Source organism: Rhipicephalus microplus, chromosome 10 (assembly GCF_043290135.1).
Source record: "Rhipicephalus microplus isolate Deutch F79 chromosome 10, USDA_Rmic, whole genome shotgun sequence".
Lineage (NCBI taxonomy): Eukaryota > Metazoa > Arthropoda > Arachnida > Ixodida > Ixodidae > Rhipicephalus > Rhipicephalus microplus.
Window position 1 is genome coordinate 57,166,546 of NC_134709.1, and position 26,757 is coordinate 57,193,302.

The window sequence follows — 26,757 nt, forward strand, 5'->3', positions numbered from 1 at the left end:
GAGCGCGTAAAAATTCAGCGATAATGCACAACCATGACTCATCATTAAAACTTGTTTTGTACATGAATAATTGCTCGCACATGTCATTAGTGAATGTATACGCGGCGATGGAAGTGTGAACGTGTCTACGTGTGGCTGTCATGAGGTATGATCATGAGTTTTTAAAAACGTTGCCGCTCATAGATACAACGCCTGTATGAGTGACCTTGTTCTTTTTTTGGCAGGCTCACGTTTCCTTGCCTCTATGCGTGCGTTGAAGCCATCGAAGAGCTGATGTCTTCCATGAATTGGCACACAACTTGCATTTAGAGCCCCTCTCACGCATATGCATATTTTCATGGGAACAAAGCTTCCGTAGTCATGCAAAGGAATTAGAGCAGGTATCGTGCTCTAGAAATTCTCGCCTGTGAAGTGCCATGATAGTAGCACTTCATAGCGATAGTAGTAGCAACTAGCGATAGTTGGCCAAACATTTACCACAGCTGTTGCAATTGTAGGACTTCTATTATGCGCGCATTTGGCGATGTGCCACAAGATCAACTTTTTAGTTCAAGTAATCTATCTGACATGTGGCAATGACAGGGCTTCTCGCCGGTATGCATGTAGTGAAGTAATGCGATACTGTCTTTCCGTAGAAATTGTTTAGCCAATACGTTGCAATTTTCAGGCTTCTGACGCTTCTGCGTGCGTACGCGCTGACGAAGATATCCCGCCGGTGTGAATGATTTAGCGCATGTAGCACACTTTAGGGCTTCTCGCCTGTGTGCACGCACAGATGTCCTGTGAGGTCGTGCATTCGTGCAAATGATTCTTCGCATGGCCCGCAAGAATTTGGCTTCTCCCCTGTATGTACGCGCAGATGTCTCGTGAGGTCACATTTTTGTGCAAATGATTTTTCGCAAAAGCCACAATTATATGGCTTATCGCCTGTATGTACGCGGATATGTAATACGAGGCTATCCTTTCGCGCAAATGATTTATCGCAAGATCCGCACTGATATGGCTTATCGCCTGTATGCATGCGGAGATGTCTTATGAGGTCGCGCTTTTGTGCAAACGATTTTTCACACATGTCGCAACGATGGGGCCGCTCACCTGTATGTGTGAGCATATGATCTGTGAGGTTGCACTTTTTTGAGAATGACTTCTGACATATGAAGCTATGATGGGGCTTCTCGCCCGTATGCGTGCGCCAATGTATCTTGAGTTTGTTCTTTTTTTTGAAATGACTTGTCGCACACTTGACACTTGTGGCGTCGTTCCCCCGGTGGCTTCTGGCGGTGGTTGACGTCGCCATAGACAACGCTCAGATCCTCACACTTTCCCGTCTGTGAAAAGCCAGTAGCGTTCCTACGAGATGAGACAACGCATCTAATATGACACATACACTATTTCGAGGAAGGAAAGCAGCCTATTATTGTCTATAAAACATGATAGCTTTCATGTGAAGCCCACTCGCTTAATCGTACTCTTTGGCATTATGTATTTTTGTTTAGCCTTCATTAGCATTGTTCAGCAACAACTCAAGACAGGTGAGTAAGGTACACACACATTGTTCTGAGAATAAGTGCACACTGTTTTTTTTTTCAATTTTATAAAATATTCTCGACGTAGTTGTTCAACAACCAATGCCAACTCTTTCACTACTGCTCAATGCAACAGGACCGTATGCAAATCACTTGACCAAAGCCTCTAATGGAACTTTCGTGCATCTAAAACGGAGAAATTATTCAATATCAAGTCACGAGACTGCTTTTTTACTCAAAATGACTTCCAACCTACAATCCTATCACTGACTGTTTATGGTACCTATTTTTCTTAGGCGATACGACTTCCCAGCTGAGCGCATCGGCATACGTTCTTCTGCAGGCTTTGCAAAATATTACATTTGTGATGATGTTTATTCGAACAGAGAAGTCGCAATGAGGTCGCGACGCAAAATGGCCGTACGGCAAGTCTGGCAAAGGCGGCACAGGTTCTCGCGCAATCAGAGCGCGGGGTTTTTCGTTTTCTTTCAAAGGCGCATACGCGTTGGTGCGTATGCTCGACTACAATACCCCCGGGGTGAAGAGTAGCCATCCTGGTGACTCAGGGAGTAGGCACAATGAGGGGGTCCTAGTAGGGTTTGAGACGGTCGACGTGCACGGTCTCGTGTCCTCGACGCCACAAATCTGGCGATTGTGTAGGGGGCTCGTTGATGTAACTCGCCGGCGAGGTCACGTAAATGACAAGGTACGGACCATGGTACCAAGCCAGAAGTATAGAAGAAAGGCCAGGATTGTGCAGGGGCACCCAAATTCACACAAGAGAGCCAGCACGAAACGCAGGAGCTATGTAATGAATGTCGCCATGTCGGGTCTTTAGTAGACCTTGAGCCTCACTTGTCAGAGACCGAGCCAACTGACGGCAGTCTTCAGCGTATCTGGCGACTTCCGAAAGCGGGGAGCACTCAGATGTATCAGGGCGGTATGGTAGTATAGTGTCAAGTGGGTGGGAAGTTTCGCGGCCGTACAACAGAAAGAACGGGGAAAAACCTATAGTCGCTTGCGTCGCGATGTTATAAGCGAAGGCAACAAAAGGTAATACAGCGTCCCAGTTAGCGTGGTCGGAGAAGGTGTACATCCTCAGCATGTCGCCAAGTGTGCGGTTGATCCATTCAGTGAGACCATTCGTCTGTGGATAGTATGCGGGAGATTTCCGGTGGCTGAGGTTGCATTTAGCGATGATAGCTTGGATGACCTCCGACAGGAATGCTCGACACCTTTCGCTGAATGATTCCCGTGGAGCACCATGGCGTGGAATCAAGCTGCGGAGAATGAAGAGTGCAACTTCGTGGGCGGTCGCTGCCGATAGAGCAGCAGTCTCAGCGTAGCGTGTCAGATAATTGACGCCGCCAATAATCCAGCGGTTTCCAGAGCCACTAAATGGGAGGGGGCTACAGAGGTTGATACCCACGTGGTCGAATGGGCCAGCCGGGCACTGGCTGTAACATGCAAGTTAGGTGCCGCGGAGGTGTCTTGTTTTGTTGGCAAGTGGTGCAAGAATTGACGTATTTCTGCACAAAGCGATACATTCCTCGCCGCAATATCGTTGGCGCAGCCTTTCGTAGGTTTTCAGGACCAATGCGTGAGCACTTTGGGGATCTGTATGGAAATTCATGCAGATGTCAGAGCGCATATGAGTTGGAACAGCAAGGAGCCACTTCCGAACACCAGGTATGTAGTTGCGGCGGTACAGAATGTTGTCTAGCATGGAAAAGTGGGCTGCCTGCCGGCGTAGGGCTCTCGTGGAAAGGATGGCAGACGGATCGGTAAGGTAGTCGAGTAACAAGGCAAGGTATGGGTTTTACGCTGCTCCAAAAGCATGTCAGTGGTGTCGAGTGGTGACAAGGTGGTAAAAAGGAGTGACAGAGAAGCCACATCTGGTGTTAATGTCGATCGCGAAAGCGCATTGGCATCCGCAGGCTTGCGACCGGAACGATATACGGCGTGGATGTCGTATTCCTGCAATCGAAGTGCCCAACGCCCCAGTTATCCGGACGGGTCTTTCAAGGTGGACAGCCAACATAGAGTGTGGTGGTCTGTGACCACGTTGAAAGGATGGCCGTAAAGGTACGGGCGAAACTTCGTCAGCGCCCAGACTATGACCAAACACTCCTTCTCTGTCACGGAGTAATTCAATTCAGCCTTCTTGGGAGCGTGAATTGCTTAGGCGACTACGTATTCAGCTTGGGTGCCTTTCCGTTGTGCTAAAACTGCACCAAGACCGACGCAACTTGCATCGGTGGGAATTTTTGTGGCAGCAGTGTGGTCATAGTGACGAATAATAGGTGGTAAGGTCAGCAGGTGGCGCAACTGGTGAAATGCGTCGTCACATGCAGGGGTCCATGCAGATTAACCTTTGCTCTTGGAAAGCAGAGTTGTCAGAGGTGCGATGATGGACGTGAAGTTGCGCACGAAGCGACGAAAGTAGGAGCAGAGACCAACCAAACGTTTTAGGGCTTTGAGTGATGTGGGCATTGGGAAGTCAGCGACAGCTCGAAGCTTATCGGTATCCGGAAGAACACCTCTCTTGTGATGACATGTCCCAAGATGGTTAGTTTTTGTGCTGCGAAGAGGAACATCTTGGTGTTAAGTTGTAGGCCTGCAGAAGTTAGACACGTCAGAATCTCGTGGAGACGAACAAGATGTGCCGGGAAATCAGCTGAAAAGACTACGATGTCGTCAAGGTAACAAGAGCGAATTTTCCACGTGTGGGCACGCAAGATGGTATCGATCATGTGCTCAAATGTCGCAGGCACGTTGCAGAGCCCAAATGGCATGACTTTGAACTCATATAGGCCATCCGGCGTTACAAATGCTGTTTTAGGGCGATCACATCCAGCCACTAGCACCTGCCAATACCCAAAACGCAGATCCAAGGATGTAAATACTCGGTGCCTTGTAAACAGTCAAGAGCATCGTCTATTCGTTGTATTGGGTCGACATCTTTCTTCGTAATCTTGTTTAAGTGGCGATAGTCAACGCAAAATCGAACGGTGCCATCTTTTTTTCTTTACCAGAACCACAGGTGATGACGAAGCGCTTTGAGAAGGCTGTATGACTCCACGTTTAAGCACGTCATCTACTTGCTCCGAAATGACGCGGCGCTCTTCGGCGGAAACGCCGTAAGGACACTGTCACAGAGGCGAATGTGAGCCAGTGTCAATAGTAGGGAGTTTTAGTGCTGGGTACGCATTGTCTTGGAGCGTTGCGGGCTTGGGAGCGCGTGGCGTTGCGTGCCCAACCCATACCCAACCGGAATGCCTTTTAGTTGGCGCCACGGTGGCACGCACGCAAACGCAAGCCGCACGAAGTTCACGCGCACTCGCAGAGCCATAGCGTCTTGTCGCGTAAGTATTATTTAAGTCTTTTTATGATTTAGAATGTTAAATTAAACATGCACAGTGATCAGGGCACTTTTTATTGTGTACAGTAGTCTGGTATACACAAAAAAGTAAAAAATACAAGGTTACTGTAACGACAGTGTCGACATCTTCTGACACTTCGTGCAACCGCAGTCATGAACATGTTAGCCTACGCGTAATGTTTTTGAGGTGAAAATGAATAAAAAGGTTACTTATTTGTAATATTGTCGCTGCGCAGTTTTTGCACCAGATGTACAATGCACAATGTTTCTGTAATAACAAAGTTGTGGTTGTCTGTTTCACTATGACCGCGCTAGATGGCGCCACCTAATCAGCTGGTCGGGGGCTGTCATATGTCTTTTAGTTTCTATGTTCCAGGCCATTCTATCTTTGGAAATCTGGCTGAAACCGATTATTCGCTATAAGTGCTCGCACTTTGGCTTATTTTAACTCGACGGCTAGAGTATCCGCAGTGTGGATACCGAGAGTTCTTGCGAAGGTGGACCGCGCGGACGCATGGCCCCATCGCCTCAGCAATCTTGCGACGCCTCTGTTTGGGGTTTCGCGCATGCGCAATACCGCCGCCGCAACGTCCTGCGTACGCAAGCCGCTTGGGTACCCAGCACTAAAACTCCCTTGTATGTGTGATAGTCGTGGTGCGGCCCAAAACAGGTTCTTGAAAGTCCAAAGAAGAGCGAAACTTGTTAAGGAGAGCAACAAGTTGGCGGCGATGCGGGGGGGGGGGGGGTAGGTCTGCGTCAATAGCATTGTCGAAAGCTGATGAACTTGATGGCTCAGACGAGTGATTGCGGCAATGTGACATGGGGTTGTGACATCATACAGTAATATAGAAATGTGACATCATACAGTAATATAAAAAACATGTTGCATTATTTTGTTTTAGCGACAATATTCGTAGTACAAAGCAGAGCTTTTTGAGAATGCGCTGATAAGTTGAGAAATCTAGAAATCGGAACGGAAATCGAAACGGATACTTGCGCACAAGTATCCACAGTGAGAATGCGAAACTCAAGTATAGTACGTTAAAATGAATTTCGCAATGTTTTTGTCGATAAAATTACGGGAGGCGTAATCTTTGTCCCTACTTTGAACCATATGATCTAAAGAATTGCCTCCGAGATGCGGCGTGCAGCAATTCATCTGTAGAGCAGACGAAGGATCACTACTTGCCCTAAAGCGTGTTCTTCAGTCTAATGCGGCAGTCTTCGTGCCCCAAATGATAAAAATTTGTTATGAATCGTTTATGAACTCATTCAACTTTCAATTCTCTTACCCAACGTGTTGTAAACACATGGCCCTCACAGCATCTCCATCTGTGTGTCAGTATTGGAGAGGCACCACAGATTAGAAGTCTCAGTGCTCTACGTATAAGAGTGAATTCAGATACTGTAGAATACCGTGTTCAAAAAAGTTACTCCTATCTGCTAAAACAGCCTTTTTTCACCAAATGCGGTCACGTTTACTCGCGTTTAAAGCCTATTGCCGCTTTTCCGTTCCGATTTCTATATTTCTCCACTTATCAGCGCTTTCTCGAAAAGCTCTGATTTGTACCACTAATATTGTCGCTGAAAACAAAATAATGCAACATGTTTTTTTCTATATTACTGTATGATGGCCTTGGGTTGTCTGTTTACGAGATTTTAGGAAAAATTGAAGATGGTTTTTTTTATTATTCAAATTTCAGTGAAGTACACTTTTGCCAATATGAGAATTTTGAGGCAATATATTAATATTTACATTTGCCCTACGACAGCAATAATTTATGTACCTAATGAACATACTATATCCTTAAAACGTGTCAAGTTGGAAAACGCTGCTTGCATTACTTCCGCAGAAAAAAAAAATTGGGAATACGTAACTGATTTTAAAAGGTCGCAAAATTAGACATCTTTAAAAGCTATTTTCTTGAGGACTACAAATTCGAAACCGTATGAATTCATTCTTCATTGGACATGCATTTCAGGTAAAAAATATTTTCCTTGAACCAAAAATATTTGTCTTTTTATAGCATCTGCAATTTTCGAAAATGACAGGTGACGAAATTGGTGACTATGTGTTGGTGAAGTTTGATTTTTTTTTCTCGTAAGTTATGCCATTAATCATAAAACGAAGTTGACTTTCGGGCTACTTGGTGAGAGGTGCACAAAATATAAAATGCTCAATGAAATCCAAAATCTCTCGTGGAATAACCCAGGTTACAGTGACGTGCATTGACAAATAAAAGACGTAGTTTTGAGATAATCGCACAGTTGAAAAAAACGCCCAGCCTGCATGGTAGGCGCAGCACAGTCACAGCGACAGCTACAAGAGCGGTCTTCCAGACCTTTTCAAAACACTCATAGGCTAACTACTGCAAGCACGCTTGCTTGGTACCCACTAGGGCATTAATAATAAACTTTTGGGTAGTAGGCCAGCATTGCTATTTTTTGTCATTCTTCTGAGAAGCATGGTACCCGCAAAAGCCTTGCAAGTAATTTTGTGCCAATTGTCCACACAGTGGCTGACGACGATGAGGAATTATGGATGAAAGGATATACGCAACAGATAAAAAGGGAACAAGAAAAAGCTTTTGTGATTGGAGCATTGGACGACCCACTCGTTATGTTATTCACATTGTGCCACGACTGGTTGTTCTTTCGCTGTTATAAAACGCTTTATAAATCGTAATAACGTGATTGCTTTCCCAACATCAAGCCTGCGTAAGACAAATTTCACAACAAGACACAAGCACCGGTGTAGCTCAGTAATAGAATACTGGGCTGGCACCCAGCGGACCCGGGTATGAGCCCATCTTTGCCATTGGTGCTAGGTCATTCCTGCCGAAGGCATGTTTGACAATTTATAAGCACCAACAGACTCACTGGCTGCATATTGGGCTGGCACGCACTGGACCCTGGTTCAAGCCCCATTGTGTCATTGTTGAAAGATTTTTTTTTCTAAGTTAGCGCAATGTGGTTACGGACATCGGTGGCGGCGGTGGTGGTGTGGGCGGCGACGGCGGACAACAACTGCACGTGACCCGAAAAGTGATCTCATAACAGCTTTCGCTGTAAAATAAAGACTGTAAATGTTTAAAACCGCTATTCACAAGCTCTTCCAATGCATTAGTCATATAAAGTAACGCATTTATGTCCACCCTAAATGCCCTAATCTGCGCAATTAAAAGCTTTGTGACATTTTAAGATGTGTTCCGATGTACGCGTAGCATCTAAGCAGCTCAAGCTTCTGTATAAGGAAAGGACCGTTGCTGGATACTATGCTGGATACTGCCATTGATGTTTTGATATTTGTTGAGTAACTATTTCCATTCAGACGGGAACGTCTTATATGGAGGCATATACGACCCATGTGCATCTGTTTCCTGTCATTTGAGCACCTTAAATAGAAAAAGAAAATTTCCTAGATCTCACTAAAAAGCACAAAGCTGGACCACAGCAGAGTTGCTGGGCATGGTTCAGGTTCTTTTCTTAATCATTTTTACAAAGCTCTTAGCCTGCGATTGAGCGCGTGCTGACTGTTCATCATGATAATTTTCTATCGGTGACATGCCGCGAACTTCTTTTATACCGCCGCTTTTGTTAGAAACTCCAGTAACGCGCATGTGCCTCAGAAATTTTGCCAATCTCATTACTCAGAATCGTGGTCCGCAAATTAAAGAAGGAACACACGGGCACCAAATACCAATTAAGGATTCGGTAGTAATGTAAAAAGAATTGACGGGGACGAAATAATCTGTTGTTAATCGTCTGTACAATCGTCTGTACAGAATGGTTGGGTGGTGGTAAAGAGCATGTTGGTTAAGGAGGATGGCGGTTTTGTATCCACGACAAGCGGTAACACTCGACCATAACAGCTGTACCGCGAGGCCTGTGTGGAACGAAAAGCACAGTCTATGCGAAAGCTTGAAAATCGGCGGAGATGCGTAATAACGGCTACAAGCTTGCAAACAATTCTATGCAATTTTTCAATGCTGTAGTGGAGGACGATGAAGAAATAAGCCTGGCGCTTTTGTAATGCGTTGCAACATTCAGCGATCCACTCGTTACACAATTCCCATTTGATGACACCTGACTGTTTCTTTTCTGTTGTAAAGCGCGTTATTACACTTATTAATGCGATCCCTTTCCCTCATGAACAATGCCTAGGGTCAGTTTGCAAAAAATTTCCAAGCACAGGCGTAGCTGGGCTGGTATGCAGGGGACACGGGTTCAAGTCCAATCATGTCTCGGTTATTTTTTACAATTTTTTTTCTTCGCTTTGAGTGATAGTGCTTACAGACACCGGCAGCGGTGACGGTGACGGCGGACAACTGCAGTGCGTACTACTTTGTTGTGATCTCATTACAGCTTTCGTTCTAAAAATACGGCTCATCAATTCCGTGAAGGTCTTCGAATAGAAAAAAACTGTCTGTGGGCGATAATCCCCCTAGTGTCACTCCATGCATTGGCACTTAGTGTACTATAGAGTGGCGGTAAAGCTTATGCCAGGGTTGTATCGGTTTCGCGTGCTCGCATTTCGGAGTCGTCGGCTCTCCGGGCGTGATTGGTCTCCTCTTCGGGAGCTTGCAGCTTGCGTCTCCGGTGCGGCAACTTCTACATACGTGCAAGTCTAACAAGAGTCCATCAAGATCACGTGTGGTAAAAAAGGTAGGCGTGCGCAGGGCCCCCTTTCGGGAAGGGGGAAGGTTCTTCGCAGCTCCCCATCTCTCTATTACGTCAATGTAAGGGGCTCTACTTGTGTCATCCCCCCCCCCCTAGGTGTCTAGGGTGGACGACAGCCACCCCTGCCCCTCCTTCCTCCTCGTGTGCAAGCGCCTATGGTAAAGAAGGCGCGCGTCTGATATCGCTAGCGTGATCACGAGATATCGAGAATCATCCGTTAGATTTGGAATGCGCGTGCTTCTACCGATCGCGCAAGGAAGATCGCGCCACCTGGCGGATGAGCCAATGACGTTTTAATTGACCTCGCGTGATTTGAATCCGCCGCCATGCTGCAATGCACGCGCTTGCAGCTCATTGGTGAACGCTAAATCACGTGATCTGCGAGTACAGTTATTGACACAAAAGTGCTCGGATTTCTCTGTGACGCCAAACGCTACTGCTCTGCTACATCTGATAAGCGGGCCTCCCTGTAATGACCTCCAAATTTCGCCCTTACCAAACGTTGCTCTCGCTACATGCCGGAGCTTCTATGACTGTACAGCTTGTGCTTGGAATGGCATCATCACTGGCGCCACTGCTGGAAACTGGGTGTGGAAAGGAGGTTCTCTTTTCAGCCTCATGCATACGCCCTGAAAGCAAACGTAGTTGCTTTGTTATTGGTACAATGATTTGTGCGGACTGTCTAGAAAAACCTCAAATCTCAAAATGTTCTATAGCAGTCATTAGGTAAAGAACAGACAATGAGAATGCGTTCAGGCTGAAAGTCACATCTTTTGATAATTATTAGGCCATCGTAACGGAAGTAATGTGTGCAGAAATTTTGAGTGGTACTAAAGGAGCTCGTGTGATAAAGCATTCTGGGGATCTTATAATATTCGCGTTATTGCCTGTAGTGGCAGTTAGAGCCTTATTTATTTTTTTTTCACTTTTTTGCATCGCAAATATTTGCTATTTAAGCATTGTGGAAGTCTTTCAAATAACTGTTAGTATATGTGAGCTCACTATGAAACTCTACGACAGTCATAAAGCCACATGGAATTTGTATATTTTTATGTACTTTCCACGCTGAAATTGAACTTCTGCTATTAATTGCAAGATGAGACATGTTTCCATACTTTATTATTGATGGGAAATATTACAACACTTACCAACATGGAGAGCTTCGCCTTGGTCCTGGTGTTTCGTAGCGTTCCGCTCTGCATAGCCGTTTCCAGCAGGAACCCTATACAGACACAAAATGATTTCACGTAGTGTTATGTGACGATAACAATAGAATGGCATTGCAACTAGGCTAATGAAGAAGGCAGAAAGCTATGTAGGTGGATGATTTTCTTATTGTCACGTGGAAGGGGGAGAAAAGGGAAAGGGCTCGAAGGTTATCCAGTTTCACACCGGCTGCAACGCTGATCTTCTGGGAAAGGTGAATCTATAACTAACCCAATGTGCAGGAGCAACTGAGCCTTATTTGTTCTAAAATATCGCAATATTGTACGGGGTGTTGCACTGCAAGACAATAAACAAGTCACTTTCGAGGGAACGAATTGACTTTCCAACAATATTAACACTCGATATTGCCCGTAAGGCATGATATGTATCAACATGACCAAAACAGATCTACACCTTTTTGTGATTGAAAACTATTCCAGTCTCAAAAGTGATATTACGCGGCCCTAGCAGTAAAGAGATGACTGGTTTACCCGTCTGCCTATGCAGACTGCATGCTTTCATTGCACTCTATTTCGTACCGAAGAATAGTAACTTGCCGCAATTCCGTTCTTATCAATACCTCAGAATAAAATCTTAGCCCATTCCCACTCCGGGAAAGGTCGGGCAGGTCCCTTTCATTCCTAAAATTACTGAACATGGGACAGGCATATCTTGACTACTTTATCAAGCTAAGAATGATTGTAACAGCATAAAACTTATGTAATCAGATGCAATAGAAGTGCAAAAGTACGCAAAACACGTCATAGTCGAGAGATAGTTCATTGATCACTCATCTCATGCAGTACAACCACGCTACAAGTTCTCATAGAGGTAATTCTTCCGCTACCTATAATAATATGCATGGTCAGAACGATCTTAGGAAAAAAGTTAGTAGTAAACGGCTGGCAACGCATGTAATAACTTATTTCGAGCGTACTTTACAACCTTCCTCGCATCTCTCTAGTAAATGCCAGGAGCTAGTAAATCTTGAAACTTTTGTCGTTACTGACCAGGAATAATTTCTTGGTCTTTATTATATAGCAAGCTAGTAAGCTCCAAACGTTCTCAGATTTCCAGAGACACCACCGTGTAATTTGCAATAATGCTGGCACTCTTTAGAAAAGTTTAGTTCAACCTTTATTTTGTTGATTAGGTTGGAATAAAAACTCTGTGCTAAGTGATGACACACATATATGCAAATAAAAGGGTAGACAGTGATCTGTGAAAAACGTTTATTATTTTTTATTTGTGTGGCTGTTATCCAATAGAGAGTGTGCTATTTTAAAGTAATAGCCTTCAAACGGCTGCTACAGCACAGATACCGGCTAAGTCTTGATAATCTATGTGCGCATTTGCGTCTACGTTCTCATCTGTAATTCGTTCATGCCCCTGTGTATATTGCTGTGATGCGTACTTGACATGGTAAATACATGACATAATCAGTGACTACTAATTTGTTAGCGTGAAGAATGACCCCTCACCTATTAACCTATAGACACTTCTGTAATAAAATTACCTTGATGTGCCAATGCACGTGCATATATAGGCGTGTGTTAATTAAAAACCGCGTAATGTATCGATTATTCGACTTGGCACTATACCCGAACTAGTTATGAAACTGTAGAAAACTTCCACCTTGAATTGTTCGCGCAAGCACACAGGGACACAGAAAAGAAGACAACGGGTGGAATTTAACAACTGGATTGTTCTTCAAAAACATTCACTTAACGCCTCTCGGTTCTGCGCACTCTGGTCACCAAAAAACATTTGCACTGCGCATATGTCACAACTAACGATCACAAGTTCGTTGAACCATAGATTGGAGCAAAATTTCTTTCGCCAGCAAGGCTACCGAAGGGTGGCTAACAGTTATTTTTTGCTTGCCTATGATATAGGCTTCCCATATTTCTATCGAAGTACTGTTTCGATTCATATATACCAAAGTAGTGTTGTTAAAGCAAGGAGAGCATGCGCAATCATTGCAGTCAATTTCTATAAGAATGTTGGGGTGACCTTTCAGGCTTGACTTATGTTCTCATTGCCTCGTGTTGATGCACCTGACAGTCTGCCCTGTATATACACACCCACACGTCACAGGTATACAATACACCAGATTGTGTGCACATTGAACAAACCTGAGTTTGTGTTTTATGCTGATTTTTATGTACACGGTTTGTCACATTTATGGTTGACCAACGCGCACACTATTCCTATTTTTTTGGGTCCTACACACCACTTTTACATAGTACTTTCAAGCCACCTATTGTTATTCTTTGTGATATCCTGTGTGCAAAGAGATTGTTACCCCCTTAGATCTAGAACCAGTCAGACCACCCGTTTCCAAAAACGGTCCTGTTCCTTGTTTGAGCTTCTTTAATAGCCTGGCGACCTACAGCCAACATCACAGAGAACGGGTACCCCGCGTCCAGGAGCCTGAAGCCTGTTCATGAAGCGGTGACACACACTGGCTGAGGTAAAGATCGAGTGCCTACATATACCAAGCAGCTTGTGAATGTTTGTGCCGCGCAAGCGGTGGGTTTCTTTTTTTTTTTTAAGAAACTCGCTAGCAGTCGCTGCCTGCGCCGCAATTGCGAGGCGAGAGAGGGAGAGCGCTGAAAAAACCAGAGGGGGAGTGGATTCGTAATGCGCAAATGCCGCTGCGAAGGATGCCTAGAGAAAAAAGAGGAGTCAGTGAGCGTAGACTAGCAGGCAATGCATGCGTCGGCGCTGATAGGGCTGAGAGAAGGAGAAGAGAGAGGGAGAAAGCCGCGCATGCGTGGTAAAGGTGGTCACGCCACACACAGGGTCGGTCCCGGAGTCTTTGTGTACACTTAGGCACACACGGACGCCGACATTCCAGTACTTGGCTCAACAAAAATGACTTTGACTCAAGACTGACTAAAATTGTTTTTAATTAGGCTCACTCAGCTTCCAACTCATCAATGTTTTACTAACCCGAAATCCCTCACATTCAGATTAGCGACCCTAGCTGAATGAGTGCGAGTCGACTAATTTGTGGGTTTTGTGACCTATGAAGGCATAACATTAGACTTTAAAGGTGTTAGTGGTTGCTTAACGCGCTTCAGACATGGTGATGAAGTCCGAAGGACATCTGATACATACTGTGGATTTGGAGGGTTGCCCAAGGTTTTCTCGTACCATTCATTCAATATGTCGTTCCAAGTCTTGTCGGAACTGCAAATGGTGAACATGCTTTTATGATCAAGTTCTCACTCAAAGTGGTTTCAAATATTTGCTGGAATGTTTCATTTACTGAAGTCCTAAAAAGTAAAAACGTCTTTTTTAAGAACGTGCTACCATTAAACTTTCCGCAATGGAAACTCGCTGCGCCGATTGCTGCTCCCACGTTTAATGCACATATGTAGCTTATAAGTTTGACGGTTAAATGAACGTGGAGAACATCGAACGTGTTATTCGAAGGTCGTAGGGTTGGAGTCTTGCAGTGTCAAGTTACCTCAACGCCATCTTTTCTTTTTTCAAGTTTATATCATTCGCTTCTAAAAACATCCCCTATATTTCTCTTGGTCCCGTCACACGCTCGTTTGCCAGATCAGTGCACTGGTTTTCGGACTCGGAAACTAGGAGCTACATCCCAACATGCCTGAAGATTGACGGCTTTCCAAGTCTCAAATCCTCCAGAGCCTCTAGTGCTCCAATTGGCAAAAATACAAGTTAATCATGAAAGACTATGTTGGCGACTCACCCTTCAACCTAGAGGACGCAATGAAGAGTGTCCTACAATCCACCACGCGTTCACTTCTGGTGAGCTCAACTCGCAGTGATATGGACATAGAACTCGAGAAACTCCGAGCGATCTGTCGTCGTGCAGAACGACGTCTTAGACGCACTTGATGATCTGAGAGTGGCCAGTCGCACACAAAAGAAAATACAGCGTCACATGGACAAGCTGTATAAGTGACGATGAGTATTTTTTGCGAGTCTTTGGGTCCCAGCAAGCCTCTGTCACTAATCTGGATAACTGTCCGGGGTCTTCGTACAACCGTTACTCAGCGCTACCCATTTAAATCATTGGTTCTTCACTTACGCTGTAAAGGGTTTTACGTTGCAGAATCTTTCTGTCGAAGGATTGCCTGCGGGGCAAATTCAACAGGGACGATGACGCCGGACTGTTCTGTATCCCCCCCGTGATCCCCGAATGAAGTGTTCGTTTTCAATTGAAGAACTGAAGGCTGCGCTTGCTTTGTGTTGACGTTCTTCAGCAGCAGGACCTGACGGCATCACCTACCGCGCTCTGTGTCACCTAGGAAATCAAGCTCGGAAGGCAGTCTTGCTGCTATACAACGACTCTTGGAAAACTGGCATGGTTCTACAGGAATAGAAGTCAAGTCACCTGATTCCACTTCTCGAAGCCGGCAAGTCAGCTTTCGACATTTCCTCTTACCCCCTGATCGCCCTCGTGAGCTCTGTGGGAAACGTTACGGAAAGAATGATTTCAACGCGTCTGAAATGGCACTTAGAGTTCTATGAAGTATATCTTGATGCCATGTCCGGGTTCGGACGAGGCAGCTTATTGATTGACAATGTAGTTGACTTGGTGACATCTGTAGAGCACCAGAAGGCCTGCAAATGGTTATCTGCTCCTCTGTTTCTTGACGTTTAAAGGGCTTACGACAATTTCATCCATGAAGCCATTTTCAGCGCATTTGAAGGAGTAGCACTCGGTGGCAAGATATATATGTGGGTTCAGAGATACCTACAGAATAGGCGATTTCGCGTGCAGACAGAGAATGGTCCGACACCCGAGTGTCACTGTAGCAGAGGAATCCCGCAAGGCGGAGTGCAAAGCCCGACATTGTTCAACCTACCACTCATTGTACTAGTTGGCAAGAACCAAGCAGTGTACGACTCAACATTATGCTGATGACATCTGTGTGTGGACATCAGGTGTAACTCGACTTCAGAAGGCAGCAATAAGTGACATCGCATCACCTACGTAAACAAGGGTTCGAAATCGCAAGTGGAAAGTGTGCAGTCATGGCTTTAGGCAGAAAGCCTATGTCTACTTACGGCATATCAATTAACGGGCGACTGGTGCCATGCAGCGGTAGTCACAGGTTCTTGGGAGTCGAAACCTGTCTAGAACCCCACACGTAAACTACGTGAAAAAGCGGCTGGCTGCCGTTTGTCGCTTGTTCAGGTTCCTTGCCGAGAAAAGTTGGGAGTGTCTGTCGAGTCTGTTACAGCTGTACAAGGTTATATTTATTGGATTTCTGTGGTACAGTCTACCTGTTATATCTAACACTCGCAAAACTAACCTGCGCACACTCCAAATTATTGAAGCCCACGCTCTTAGGATATGCCTTGGTTTACCCCGCTGTGCATCGACGGCTGAAGCCATTGGCATTGCACAGGACTACTCAGTCGTGACGCACATCACCATTGAAACGATGCGTGCGTACCCCAGGCAACATGCTAGGAATCCCTCCCACCACTTGGCAATCCTCACTACTGAGAGGCCCCTCAGGAAATTTAGTGCAATTGTCTGTGCGCTGATCATGCATTGTTTACGTCAAGTTTTACGCCTGCGGAGAGATTGATGTATACTCCGTGGTGTCTGACACTTCTGCAAGTACGCCAGTGAATTCCAGGAATACAGAAAAAAATCTTATTGCCTTCGTCAGCCCATAAACAATTGAGCTTGCACCTCTCGCACGAAATGTACTATAATGTTGTGGAGATATACACCAATGGTTCAACCACAGCGTCTGGTTCAGGCGGTGCGGTGGTGATTCGAGCTAGAGGAATCACTCTGCGAATCAAGCTTTCACACGCCACTACGTCTACGGTGGCAGAACTTGCGGCTTTGCGTGGCGCTCTAGAGTACATCAAATCTCAGAGACCGAGTAAATGGGCTGTGTTTTCAGACTCGAAACCGGCCCTACAGAGCATGCAGTCAGTCCTTCGACGAGGTTGCCATGAACAGTTAACTTACGAAGTTGCCGAGCTTCTTCACCACGTCACAGAAACAGGCCACGAGGGCAATTTTTAGTGGTTACCTGGTCATTGAGGAATCAGTGGCAATGATTCCGTAGACAACGCGGCTCGAACATCCCACCAAGAACAGCACACCCTTCCGATTCCATTATAGAGCACGGACGCTGCAAAGCAACTTCGCCACCTGGCGCGCAGTCTGTGTCTTCTGGAGTGGAACACACCAAGCATAAGACATACGATACTCTAGCAAATAAACCCTCCACTAGAACTTCGACCCCCATCCGGACTTCTTCGACGTGAAGCTTCGCTTGTTTGTCGCCTTTGGTTGGGGGTTGCCTTCACAAAAGCATATACAACCCTCATCGGATTGACCGACAATTCCGATTGTGACGTCTGCGACACCGAAGAAGACATCGACTATCTGCTACGCCGTAGCCCGCGATTTGCCTCTGAAAAACAGAAGCTTTCTGAAGCATTGCGATAATTCTGGCGCATTGCGACAACGTCCTCGTCTTTCGTCGGCTCAAAAAGCAGTCAACGCCTTCTTGTTCGTTTTGAGAACTATAGGCCTATGTGAACATCTTTACCTTTTGGGTGTACCACCACTGCCTACTCGTCCGCCCAATGACTGACAATCATTTTTTGTCTCTTTCTCTTCTTTTTCCTCTCTCTCTCTCTTATCCTTATATTCCCCTTTCTCAGTCCCCCAACGTACGGTGCAAACTGGGCATGTACCTGGTTACGCTCCCTGCCTTCTCTCTTGTTGTTCTTGTCCTATATATTTTTGTTCTTCAACATTATTATTGTGGCGAATGAAAATAAGGATTAGGTTAAACTTCTTCAATGTATTTTGTTCTTTACTTTGAAGTTACTTAAATCTACATGCTAAGAGGTTCATGACACTTATGAAGCACAATTTAAGTAAGCAAAACTGGTTATTCTCAGAATGGCTTCATTTATTATAACACTGCAGATAACGTGAGAAAGAAGAATAGCTTGAAGAGTCACTTATCTGTATGCGATAACTGTCACACATGGGGTTTCTTTCAATCAAGTGCGGAAAAGTTACTGGGCCCCCACACCACGCCCTGCTGCAAAATCGCTCCGTTGCTTGTACTCGGTTGTGCTGTGGCACTGCTGTCAGCTGACGACCTAAGCAACAGTATATCTGCTTCTGACCTTATTTGACTGTACTGAATGCAGAATACAACACCATGCCACAAGAAAACAAACACAATGCGTATACTACATCGTAGGTCCGCTGCGCAAGATTGTTGGCACAGTGCAGGTGAATGCTTACGCGACCATCGGCCAGTTCTGTTTGCCTTAGACGCTTCAGAGCCGAATCCGTATCATCGATGCACCATGTGCTTACTGTACGCGATTAGTTTCAATATTCATTTCTGCAGAATCTTCATAGATTACGATACGTGTTCTGACTAAAATAGAAAACAAAACGGCAGCAATCGCAATTTCTCGTGCATGCGTAAATGTTTAACGGAAAAATACGATGCTTATTGCAACAACCTGGCACTGTGGTGGCAGAGTTCATTAAATAACACAATCTGAACCCACAGCGATGCAATCAGATTTTGATTGTGCGCAAGTGCGTTTTCCACCAGCCTGTGTGGAGCATTCGAAATCGCAGTGCTGGCGAAAGCATCCTCGTGCGCTTGACTCACTATGCATCAGCCTACTGAAGGCCACAGCCTATCTGTATAGGCTTTTGTGAGAAGACTACGTGTAAGGTTCACCATCATTTTACTACCATTCCATAATGATTTCCATATCTAGGGAGTGACGTGCCAAAACTATGATACGATAAAATGGCCTTAAAGAAATTCTACAAAAATTTTCACGATCTGGTTCTCGCGTGCAATTTCATCGAACATTCCACTAACCTCTAGCCTTTTGCGTCCATCAAAATGCGACCAGCATTGCCGCAATCGAACACACGATTTTCTGTAGCACTACAAGCACCATGACCATTGTATCAACGTGGCGGAAGCTGCCATTTATTCGTTTGCACACAAGTAGTCATTATACAAAATAGGATAAAATGCAGTCATTCTGCGCAACGCATCGTAGGCCTGAGAAGACACCTTATGCCAAGAATAGGAACTGTCACATCCCCGCAAAGAAATAGAGTCCAAGGCATTCAGTCATTTGCGTGCCGTAATTCGGGCTACACGAATTTAAAAAAAGTTTTCTATAAGAGCTCACCTGCAATTTTCTTGAGTCGAGCTTGCTTGTCGCATTTCCTGATATGCCGTGTAGCTTCCACCGCCAATCGTGCTATACCGAGGTAGTTGTCCTTCATGGGCCATGTCCTTTGGTCTAAATCGGTAAGTCGGGGTGTACGCATAAGTGTTCGACAAGAATCTCACCTGTGGCTATGACTTGGGACGCGTCAGTTTGGTACGTATTTACGAGCAGCTGCCACTACCAGTTGTAAAGTATTGTGGCGGCAGTCCGTCTTCGGCCATGTCTCTTGTTTTACGTGAGAACCTTGCACGAACTTATCATGGTGAAAAAAGCGCGGACAGCCACCAACCGACGACGAGTGTAGCTATCCGCGCTTTGCCATGAAGTATAAGGCATAATGTCGACACGTGACGCAACGCCTGTGCGTCCTTGCGCGCAGCGTGTAAAATAAAATAGCCGCTTGAGGCTCTGTATATTTATCACAAAGCGTGATACTCTAGGCTGCCCAGATGCTGCTATAGCAAGCATATCTACATTCTCACCTGCGTTGGCAAATACCACAGTGTATTCCTGCCGCTTGTTGCCATCACCAATCAATAACAAATGTTTAGCGAAATATTCTTCTGGAAACTATTCGTAGTTCCACGTCTTTGCACAAAATGTAGATGCAAGATGGCAGCGTTGCGACGTTCGAACCTCGTTGATTTTTATTTGCGGACGTTCCGGTTGAATGTGGCGATTCGAAGAACTGCTTGTTTATTTAGCTGAAAGCATCCGTAAGAGCAAAGGTGGACACAAACAAGTAGAAGTCCAACAGCAAATGAGAGGCATCAAGCTTCCTTGGAGGGGGGCGGGGGGTTAGAGGAATTGGTATACTCCACTAACAATGATAAAGTCATTAAGTGCATGTATATCACACGCCGAATCGTCATGTTCTAGAAGAAGTAGGATCACTCATTGTATAAATAATTATGTTACCAAATGCGCTGCAGGGCTTTTGCCTTGCGGTGCTAGAGCGTGTTACACTTCACAACTTTTTTACATTAGCCGAGCTGATTACACGAGCTGAAGTTTGTAGTAGTCGAGCACAAAAGAAATTGTCATCATGAACGCGCATGAGCTATATTTGTCCTCTGTTTCGTTTACAGAACCCGTGGGCCCTTGGTTAGGTACGTAATGAAGTAGTAATCGTGCGGATTGAATGGCCGCAAAACAAGGACGTCTTTATAGGAGATGCCGCAGTAAAGGGCTGCAGAAATTTATACCGCCTGGGCTCTTTAACCTGCACTTACGTCGTAGTACGCGGGTGTAAGAGCCAAAATTCACCGCTACCGAAAATGCGGCCACCGATGGTGGGATTCGATCCCGTGACCAGTGGGTCCACACTGGAGTATTGTAACTACTAAACCACCAGGGTGTTGTAATGGAAAAGCTCCAATGTGTGATAGAACGGGTATAGGAGAGAAAGAAGAATAAAGGGAGAATTTTATGTGGAAAAAGAAAGGGATTTGACGAGGAGACGGAATTCAGACACGTGCTACCTACAATTTGAAGGCGGACATCGAAACCACTCGGCCAGTCAGGCACAAGCTAGATACTTTCTATAGAATAGCAAAGGAAAGGATTGGGAGAGCGAAGGGACCGTAAGGAGGATAGATGTGAAGCGCGGAGGAGAGAAAGGAGGTGGGGAGAAAGGTACACTTTGTACAGAAAGAAGCAGAAAAGGAGACAAGGAAAGAAAAATACAAATGCACGTATACAAAATTGGTGCAGAAAACTGTGGGTGAAAAAAAAGAAGCAAAGATGGCCTCCCAATTTTGCACTTCTTTCAGGCTTCGCGCCACCATTTTGACACTGACTTCACCGCCAGGCCTCCACCTCCATTGTTTCGTTATTGTGAACGCGAAATCAATGGGCAGATATTCCATACAATCGAAATATTTCAACACGGTTTTTAAGCAACGCTCTCACAAAATCAAGGAGTATGTTCTCACGCATTTCTTGCATTTTAGTCTGTGAGAGTGCTGTGAGACGTTCTGGGATTTCCTTTCCGAGCTACTTTTGTGAAACAGTTCAGGTGTTGGATGTTTTGTCTTCCCCTGAATCGGCCGGGCATGTCTATATGCTTGTATTGAAACTCGCATTGCTCTCAAATGTCACAACGTCTTTATAGGCGTTTAGATTGTTGAAGTGGTGGCCACTGGAAAACCTACGTCCACACACTTCCCCGAATAGGGTCTTTCACCGTTGTGACATATGCAGTGCTTTTTGAAACAGTACAGTTTGTTGGACAACTATCCGCATGCAGGGCACACCTGTCGTCCATCAATCTTGTTACATTCCTTATATTTCTCAACGTAGGCCACACAGAGAAATTATTCTATGGAGGAGCACACTCGGAATTTTTTGTTGACCGAGTTTTCCTTCTCATCAAGCGCTTCAGGACTTTCTCCAGGCCAGCTGTGACGGGACAATTAAAAAACTTTTAAAATATCATATGGTGAAGCTGTATATGGTGAGGGCTAGTCTATCATCCACTGGCAGTACATAAGGAGAAACTTTAAAAAATTCAGAAAGCTTTGAACTACTGCCATGCCTGTAAAAATTGTGGTGCTTGGAAGACTTCTTTGTTTCTCTTTGTTTTTTTTAATTCCTTTTCTCTCCTTTCTCTTTTCCGAGTGTGTATGTTTTTTCGTTTCAAATTATATCAAATAATTTTGATATAATTTGCCGGTCATTACCAATTGTTTAAAACGCACCTTCAAGCTGAGATGTCTGGGCAACATAGCCAATGGTTTGCTCAGGCGGAATCATTACAAAACATGCAGAATCATCGCATATTTAGAGAACTGTTTAATTCTTTTTTTCTCCTTTTTCTTTTCCGAGTGTATATGTGTTTTTGTTTCAATAGATATCAAATAAATGTCAGTTTTTGAGACCCCGGCCATTAACAATTGTTTAAAACGCACCTTCAAGCTGAGATGTCTGGGCAACATAGCCAACGGATTGTTGAGGCGGAATCATTACAAAACATGCAGTATCACGGCATATTTAGAAAAGTGTTTATTTCTTTTCCTCTCTTTTCTCTTTTCCGAGTGTATATGTTTTCTTTGTTTCGAATGATATCAAATAACTTTCAGTTTTTGTGACCCCGGCTAATAACAATTGTTTAAAACGCACTCTCAAACTGAAATGTCTAGGCAGAATAGCCAACGGTTTGTTCAGGCGGAATCATTACAAAACATGCAGAATTACGGCATATTTAGAAAAGTGTGACGCTAACTACTAACCAATTCTTTACGAATACCCTTTATTCTTCTAGCATTACGCTCTCGGTTTGCTCCAGTAGTTAACTGCCATAGAGAACACGCCAGTCTTTACCATATCCTATGGAGCTGCCCCAAAAAGAAAGGAACCTTATATTCCTCAGACTGCTCATACCAATACTTTTCAGCAATGGGAAGCAACGTTGCTCAGGTCCCGACAAAAACACAAGTGTGGCTCATGAAGTGGGCAGAAGCAGTCACTAGGTCCAAACGTATCCTGGCTGGCTTCACAACAGAAAAATCTTGTCGCTAAACATCAGCTCCGCCACATTATTCTTCCTCTTGCTCCTCTAGTACACGAATTGTCACCCAATCTTTACCTGTGAACTGAATAGGCATGTTGCGCTTTTTGAAATACACATGATTACTTCTGCCTCATCGCTAAGTATAGTTGGCAACGTTAACCGAGAGGCTTCAGAACCCTTGCTTCCCCACACCAGAGATCCACCTAATGAGATGATCTGATTTCACTACTTCAAGTCATTAAGTTTGCCGAAGTGAAACCAATTTGTTTGCCGAAGTCAAAATGAAGCGGACCGCCGACTTTTATTCCTATCACAGTAGCAGTACGTCGAAATCCAGCGCTTTTATTCATCAGTGGTTCATTATTCATTACATATATTTTAACTTGGAATGTTTCATTGCACACTTTATGGTAGACAGCATTGCTGAATGGTAGGCAGCATCGCTGGTAGGCCGCATTGTTGAGCCCCAAACTGGAAACACAACTGTGGGTCACAGAGTGGGCAGAGGCAGCCTCTAGGGCCAGATGTATCCTGGTGGGCTCACCAACAGAGAAATTTTGTCGCTGAGCATCAGCTCTCTCACATCACAACGTTTTTCCTCCTCCTCCTCCTCCTCCTCCTCCTCCTCCTCCTCCTCCTCCTCGTCCTCCTCATCCTCTTACTCCTTCTCTGGCACATGAATCGTGCCCCGAGTTTTAACGGATGAATTGAATACGCACGTTACGCCTATTGAAACAAGCATTATCACGTCTGCCACATCGCAGGGAGCCGCACCAGAGTTGGCACGGTGATCGAGATGCTTCATAACCATTCCTTCGCCCTACCAGAGATGCACCTACTGAGATCATCTGATTTTACTACTCTAAGTACTGAAGTAACAAGGTCCCCTAGTGTTTGGTGAAGTCAGCAAAAATAAGACTGCCAACTTCTCCTTCTCTTTCAGTAGCAACACGTCGAAATCAAGCACTTTTATTCATCAGTGGTTCATTGTACATATTTTAACGTGGAATGATTCATTGCACATTTCTATGGTGAAAAAGATAGAGAGCCGTGTGAATGTGAAGAGGGAGATAGTAATGGACATTTCTATGAAACGGCAAAAGGAGGTTTCCGTGCGTCAAGCCGTTATCCTAGGGCGGCCGTAGCACGAGCAAACCACTTGACCGATTTCAAGGTTGCCCGCTCGTTTCCCAGGTCTCGCCGAATGAGACTCACCTGCCAGAACCTTTCAAGTTTGTTGCGTGTTATGATGGGTGAGCTGCTCCAGCTTGTCTTTGTCTAAAAGTCAAACTTATATCAAATAGTTACCCACGATTGCGTGTCATGAGTGATCAAGTCAGTTACATTTCTAAAAACACCAACGCACCAACACTACATATGTTTACCGATGGTTCCCAATTTGGACTTTTTGTAAGCAATTCAATGATCTGCACATTTCGCTAGTAAAGATATAGACAGCTATGTTAATATGAAGGTGCCGACATGTGCTCTTCGTGAAGGATGAGATTAGTTAAAAGTACCAAATACTGTTGCACCACTAACAAATAATTTCAACACTCGTTATCTATCGTTAGGAATGAAGACATTAATTGCGTGCGAATCATTGATATATAATTTCTCTAGTGCAATGATACATTGCCTTGTAATTGTGGTTGTACCCACTGTGTGCGTATTGAGGTTATGGAGTTATTTAAACGTCTAAAAGTCTCGGCACACCAATAGCAAGTAAAAATTTAGTGCTAATGCCCAACCATGGTTCATCATTAAAATTTGTTTTGAAGGCAAATGATTGCTCGTACATTTCATTAGTGAATGAAAACACAGCCATGCTATTGTGAACGTTTAATCATGTGTTTATCATTAGGTATCACGATAAACCTTTTAAAACGTCGCTGCACGTAGCTACACCACCTGTATGTGCGACCTTGTTCTTTTTTAGCAGGCTAACTTTTCTTGCATCTGTGCGTTCATTGATACCTTTCAAGAGCTTATGACGCCTTTTCATGAATTGGCACGCAACTTGCCCTTATAGCACCTCTCATCCGTATTCATGCTTTCATGTAAACGAAACTTCCGTAGCCACGCAATGGAACTAACGCACGTAGCGCACTTGTAGACATTTTCACCTGTGTGGGTGCCGTGGTGCGCCACGAGAGCAGACTTCTTGGCAAACGATTCAACACAGTAGTTGCAATGGTAGGACATTTAACACGTGCACGTTCGGTGATGAGCCACAAGGTCAACCTTTAGTTCAAGTAATCTATCTCACGTGTTGCAATGATAGGGCTTCTCGTCTGTAGGCATGTAGCGAAGTAACGTGAGACTGTCCTTCCGTGAAAAATTTTTCAGCCCATATGTTGTAATTTTAAGGCATTTGACTCTTGTGCATGCGTTCGTGTGCACAAGAATTTTCCTCCTCTGCGAATGGCTTAGGGCATGCTGCACACTTGAAAGACTTCTCACTTGTGTGCACAAGCAGACGTATATCGAGGACATGCTTTCGTGCACGCGACTTATCGCATGAGCCACAAGGATATGACTTGTCACTTTTATGTATGCGGAGATGTCTTGTAAGGACACTTGTGTGTGCAAATGATTTATCGCAAAAGCAACAATGTTATGGCTTTTTGCCTGTATGGACGAAGAGATGTTGCGTGAGGGTACCCTCTTTTGCAAATGATTTATCGCACGTGTTACAATGATATGGCCTATCGCCTGTATGCACGCGGAGATTTTTTGTGAGGGAATCCTTTTGTGCAAATGATTTATCGCACGTGTTACAATGATATGGTCTATCACCTGTATGCGTGCTCCAATGTCTCTTGAGACCTTTCTTCATTTCAAATGCTTTGTCACACATTCGGCACTTGTTGCGTCACTTCAGAGGTGGCTTCTGGCCACGGTTGCCGTCGCCGTGGACAAGGCAAAAATCCTCGAACCATCCTCTTTGTGTGAAGTCAGTAGTGTCCCTAAAATATTAGAATATGCAATCTAATACAGTGCATACACTGTTCCGTGGATAGACAGCAGCCTATTTTTTGTTGATGGGCAGTTTGGAAAAAACATTATTGCTTTTATGTGAGGCCTGCTGACTTATTAATACTCTTTAGCATTACGTATTTCTATTTAGCTTTCATTCGCATTGTTCAGCAACAACTGAAGACTGGTGCATAGGGTACGCACAGATTTTTCCGAGAAAAAGTGCACACTGGTTTTTCTGTTCAATTGTATAAATATTCTCTACCTCATTATTCATCAATTAGTGCTTACTTGCACATGATTACTGAATGCGACAAGACAGTATGTACAGCAGCAACATGAGAAAAAGCCCTTAACAAACTTTTGTGCGTCTAAAACGTAGAAATTCTTGAGAATCAAGTCACGAAACTGCTTTCTTTAAACTTCTTTCAACCGACAGTGACATGGTTGGCTGCTTATATGTTTTATCTCAGCTGAGCCTAACTTTTGAGAGATGAGCGCATCGGCAGAATGTTATTATGCAGGCTGTACGACTTATTACATTGCATATTTTTCAAAGCAAAATAACTTTACACCGACAGCGTGGTAATGTGGTTTCATTTTTCTTCGGAGATGGTAGCTCGTTATGGTAATACACGATGCCAATATTCCGCAGCTACTCCGAGGTTGTTGATCTGTGCTACATTTTCAAGAGAGGTACATCGATTTGGAATAGTTGGTTCATAGTGCTCACATAGAAAAGGCAGCGCAAAAACTCGGGAACAAAAGAAGGACAGCAGAGACAGAGCGCTGACAAACAACTGAATTTTTATTGCCATCACCTGTGCATATATATGTGCCTAAAATGCGATTGAGTTGAGGTTTAGAAGCAAGAAAGGAAGGCTGGTTTCAACCAGCGATATAAACTCTCGCCCTATTATCTCTCGAGGTTGTGTGGCATGGCCTACAGAGGAAAACGCCCTGGGTGCCCTACCTAACAAAGAAACAGGTTCACAGACTGTATTTCCAATGTAGTTTATAGGTTTCCTTTAGGTTGTGGACTTGAGTACATTGCTCAAACTGGCAGGTGTTTTGATAAAAGGGCGAAAGAGCATGACTCTATTGTACGCAATACGACCAGTGCTTTTCTAGCTCACCATTGCAGGCGTTGTGGCTGCTCTCCTGACTTTTGTAGTACTCGGTTTTTTTAAATGGGGAGGGATAAGATAGAACGCGAGCTTGTTGAGGCTTTC

At 44.6% G+C, this 26,757-nt stretch overlaps 1 protein-coding gene across 1 annotated transcript; it reads right to left on the reverse strand.

Moving 5' to 3' along the window:
* Positions 1 to 959: 959 nt before the first annotated feature.
* Positions 960 to 19,342, reverse strand: LOC119181939 (uncharacterized). The gene is made up of 5 exons (XM_075874774.1): positions 18,994 to 19,342; positions 13,918 to 13,989; positions 10,737 to 10,810; positions 10,085 to 10,217; positions 960 to 1,350 (listed from the first exon to the last, which is right to left on the reverse strand). Exons 1-5 carry the CDS (start codon positions 19,095 to 19,097, stop codon positions 1,161 to 1,163), a joined length of 573 nt encoding a protein of 190 aa, XP_075730889.1. The 5' UTR covers positions 19,098 to 19,342; the 3' UTR covers positions 960 to 1,160.
* Positions 19,343 to 26,757: the final 7,415 nt, after the last annotated feature.

Excerpts from the sequence above, each read along its gene's own strand:
- LOC119181939 (XM_075874774.1), bottom strand. The coding sequence starts at position 19,097 with ATGGCCCATGAAGGACAACTACCTCGGTATAGCACGATTGGCGGTGGA. Across the intron at positions 10,811-13,917 it reads GGCAACCCTCCAAATCCACA|GGTTCCTGCTGGAAACGGCT; the intron begins GTATGTATCAGA and ends GTGTCTGTATAG. Across the intron at positions 10,218-10,736 it reads AGGCGAAGCTCTCCATGTTG|GGCGTATGCATGAGGCTGAA; the intron begins GTAAGTGTTGTA and ends GTTTGCTTTCAG.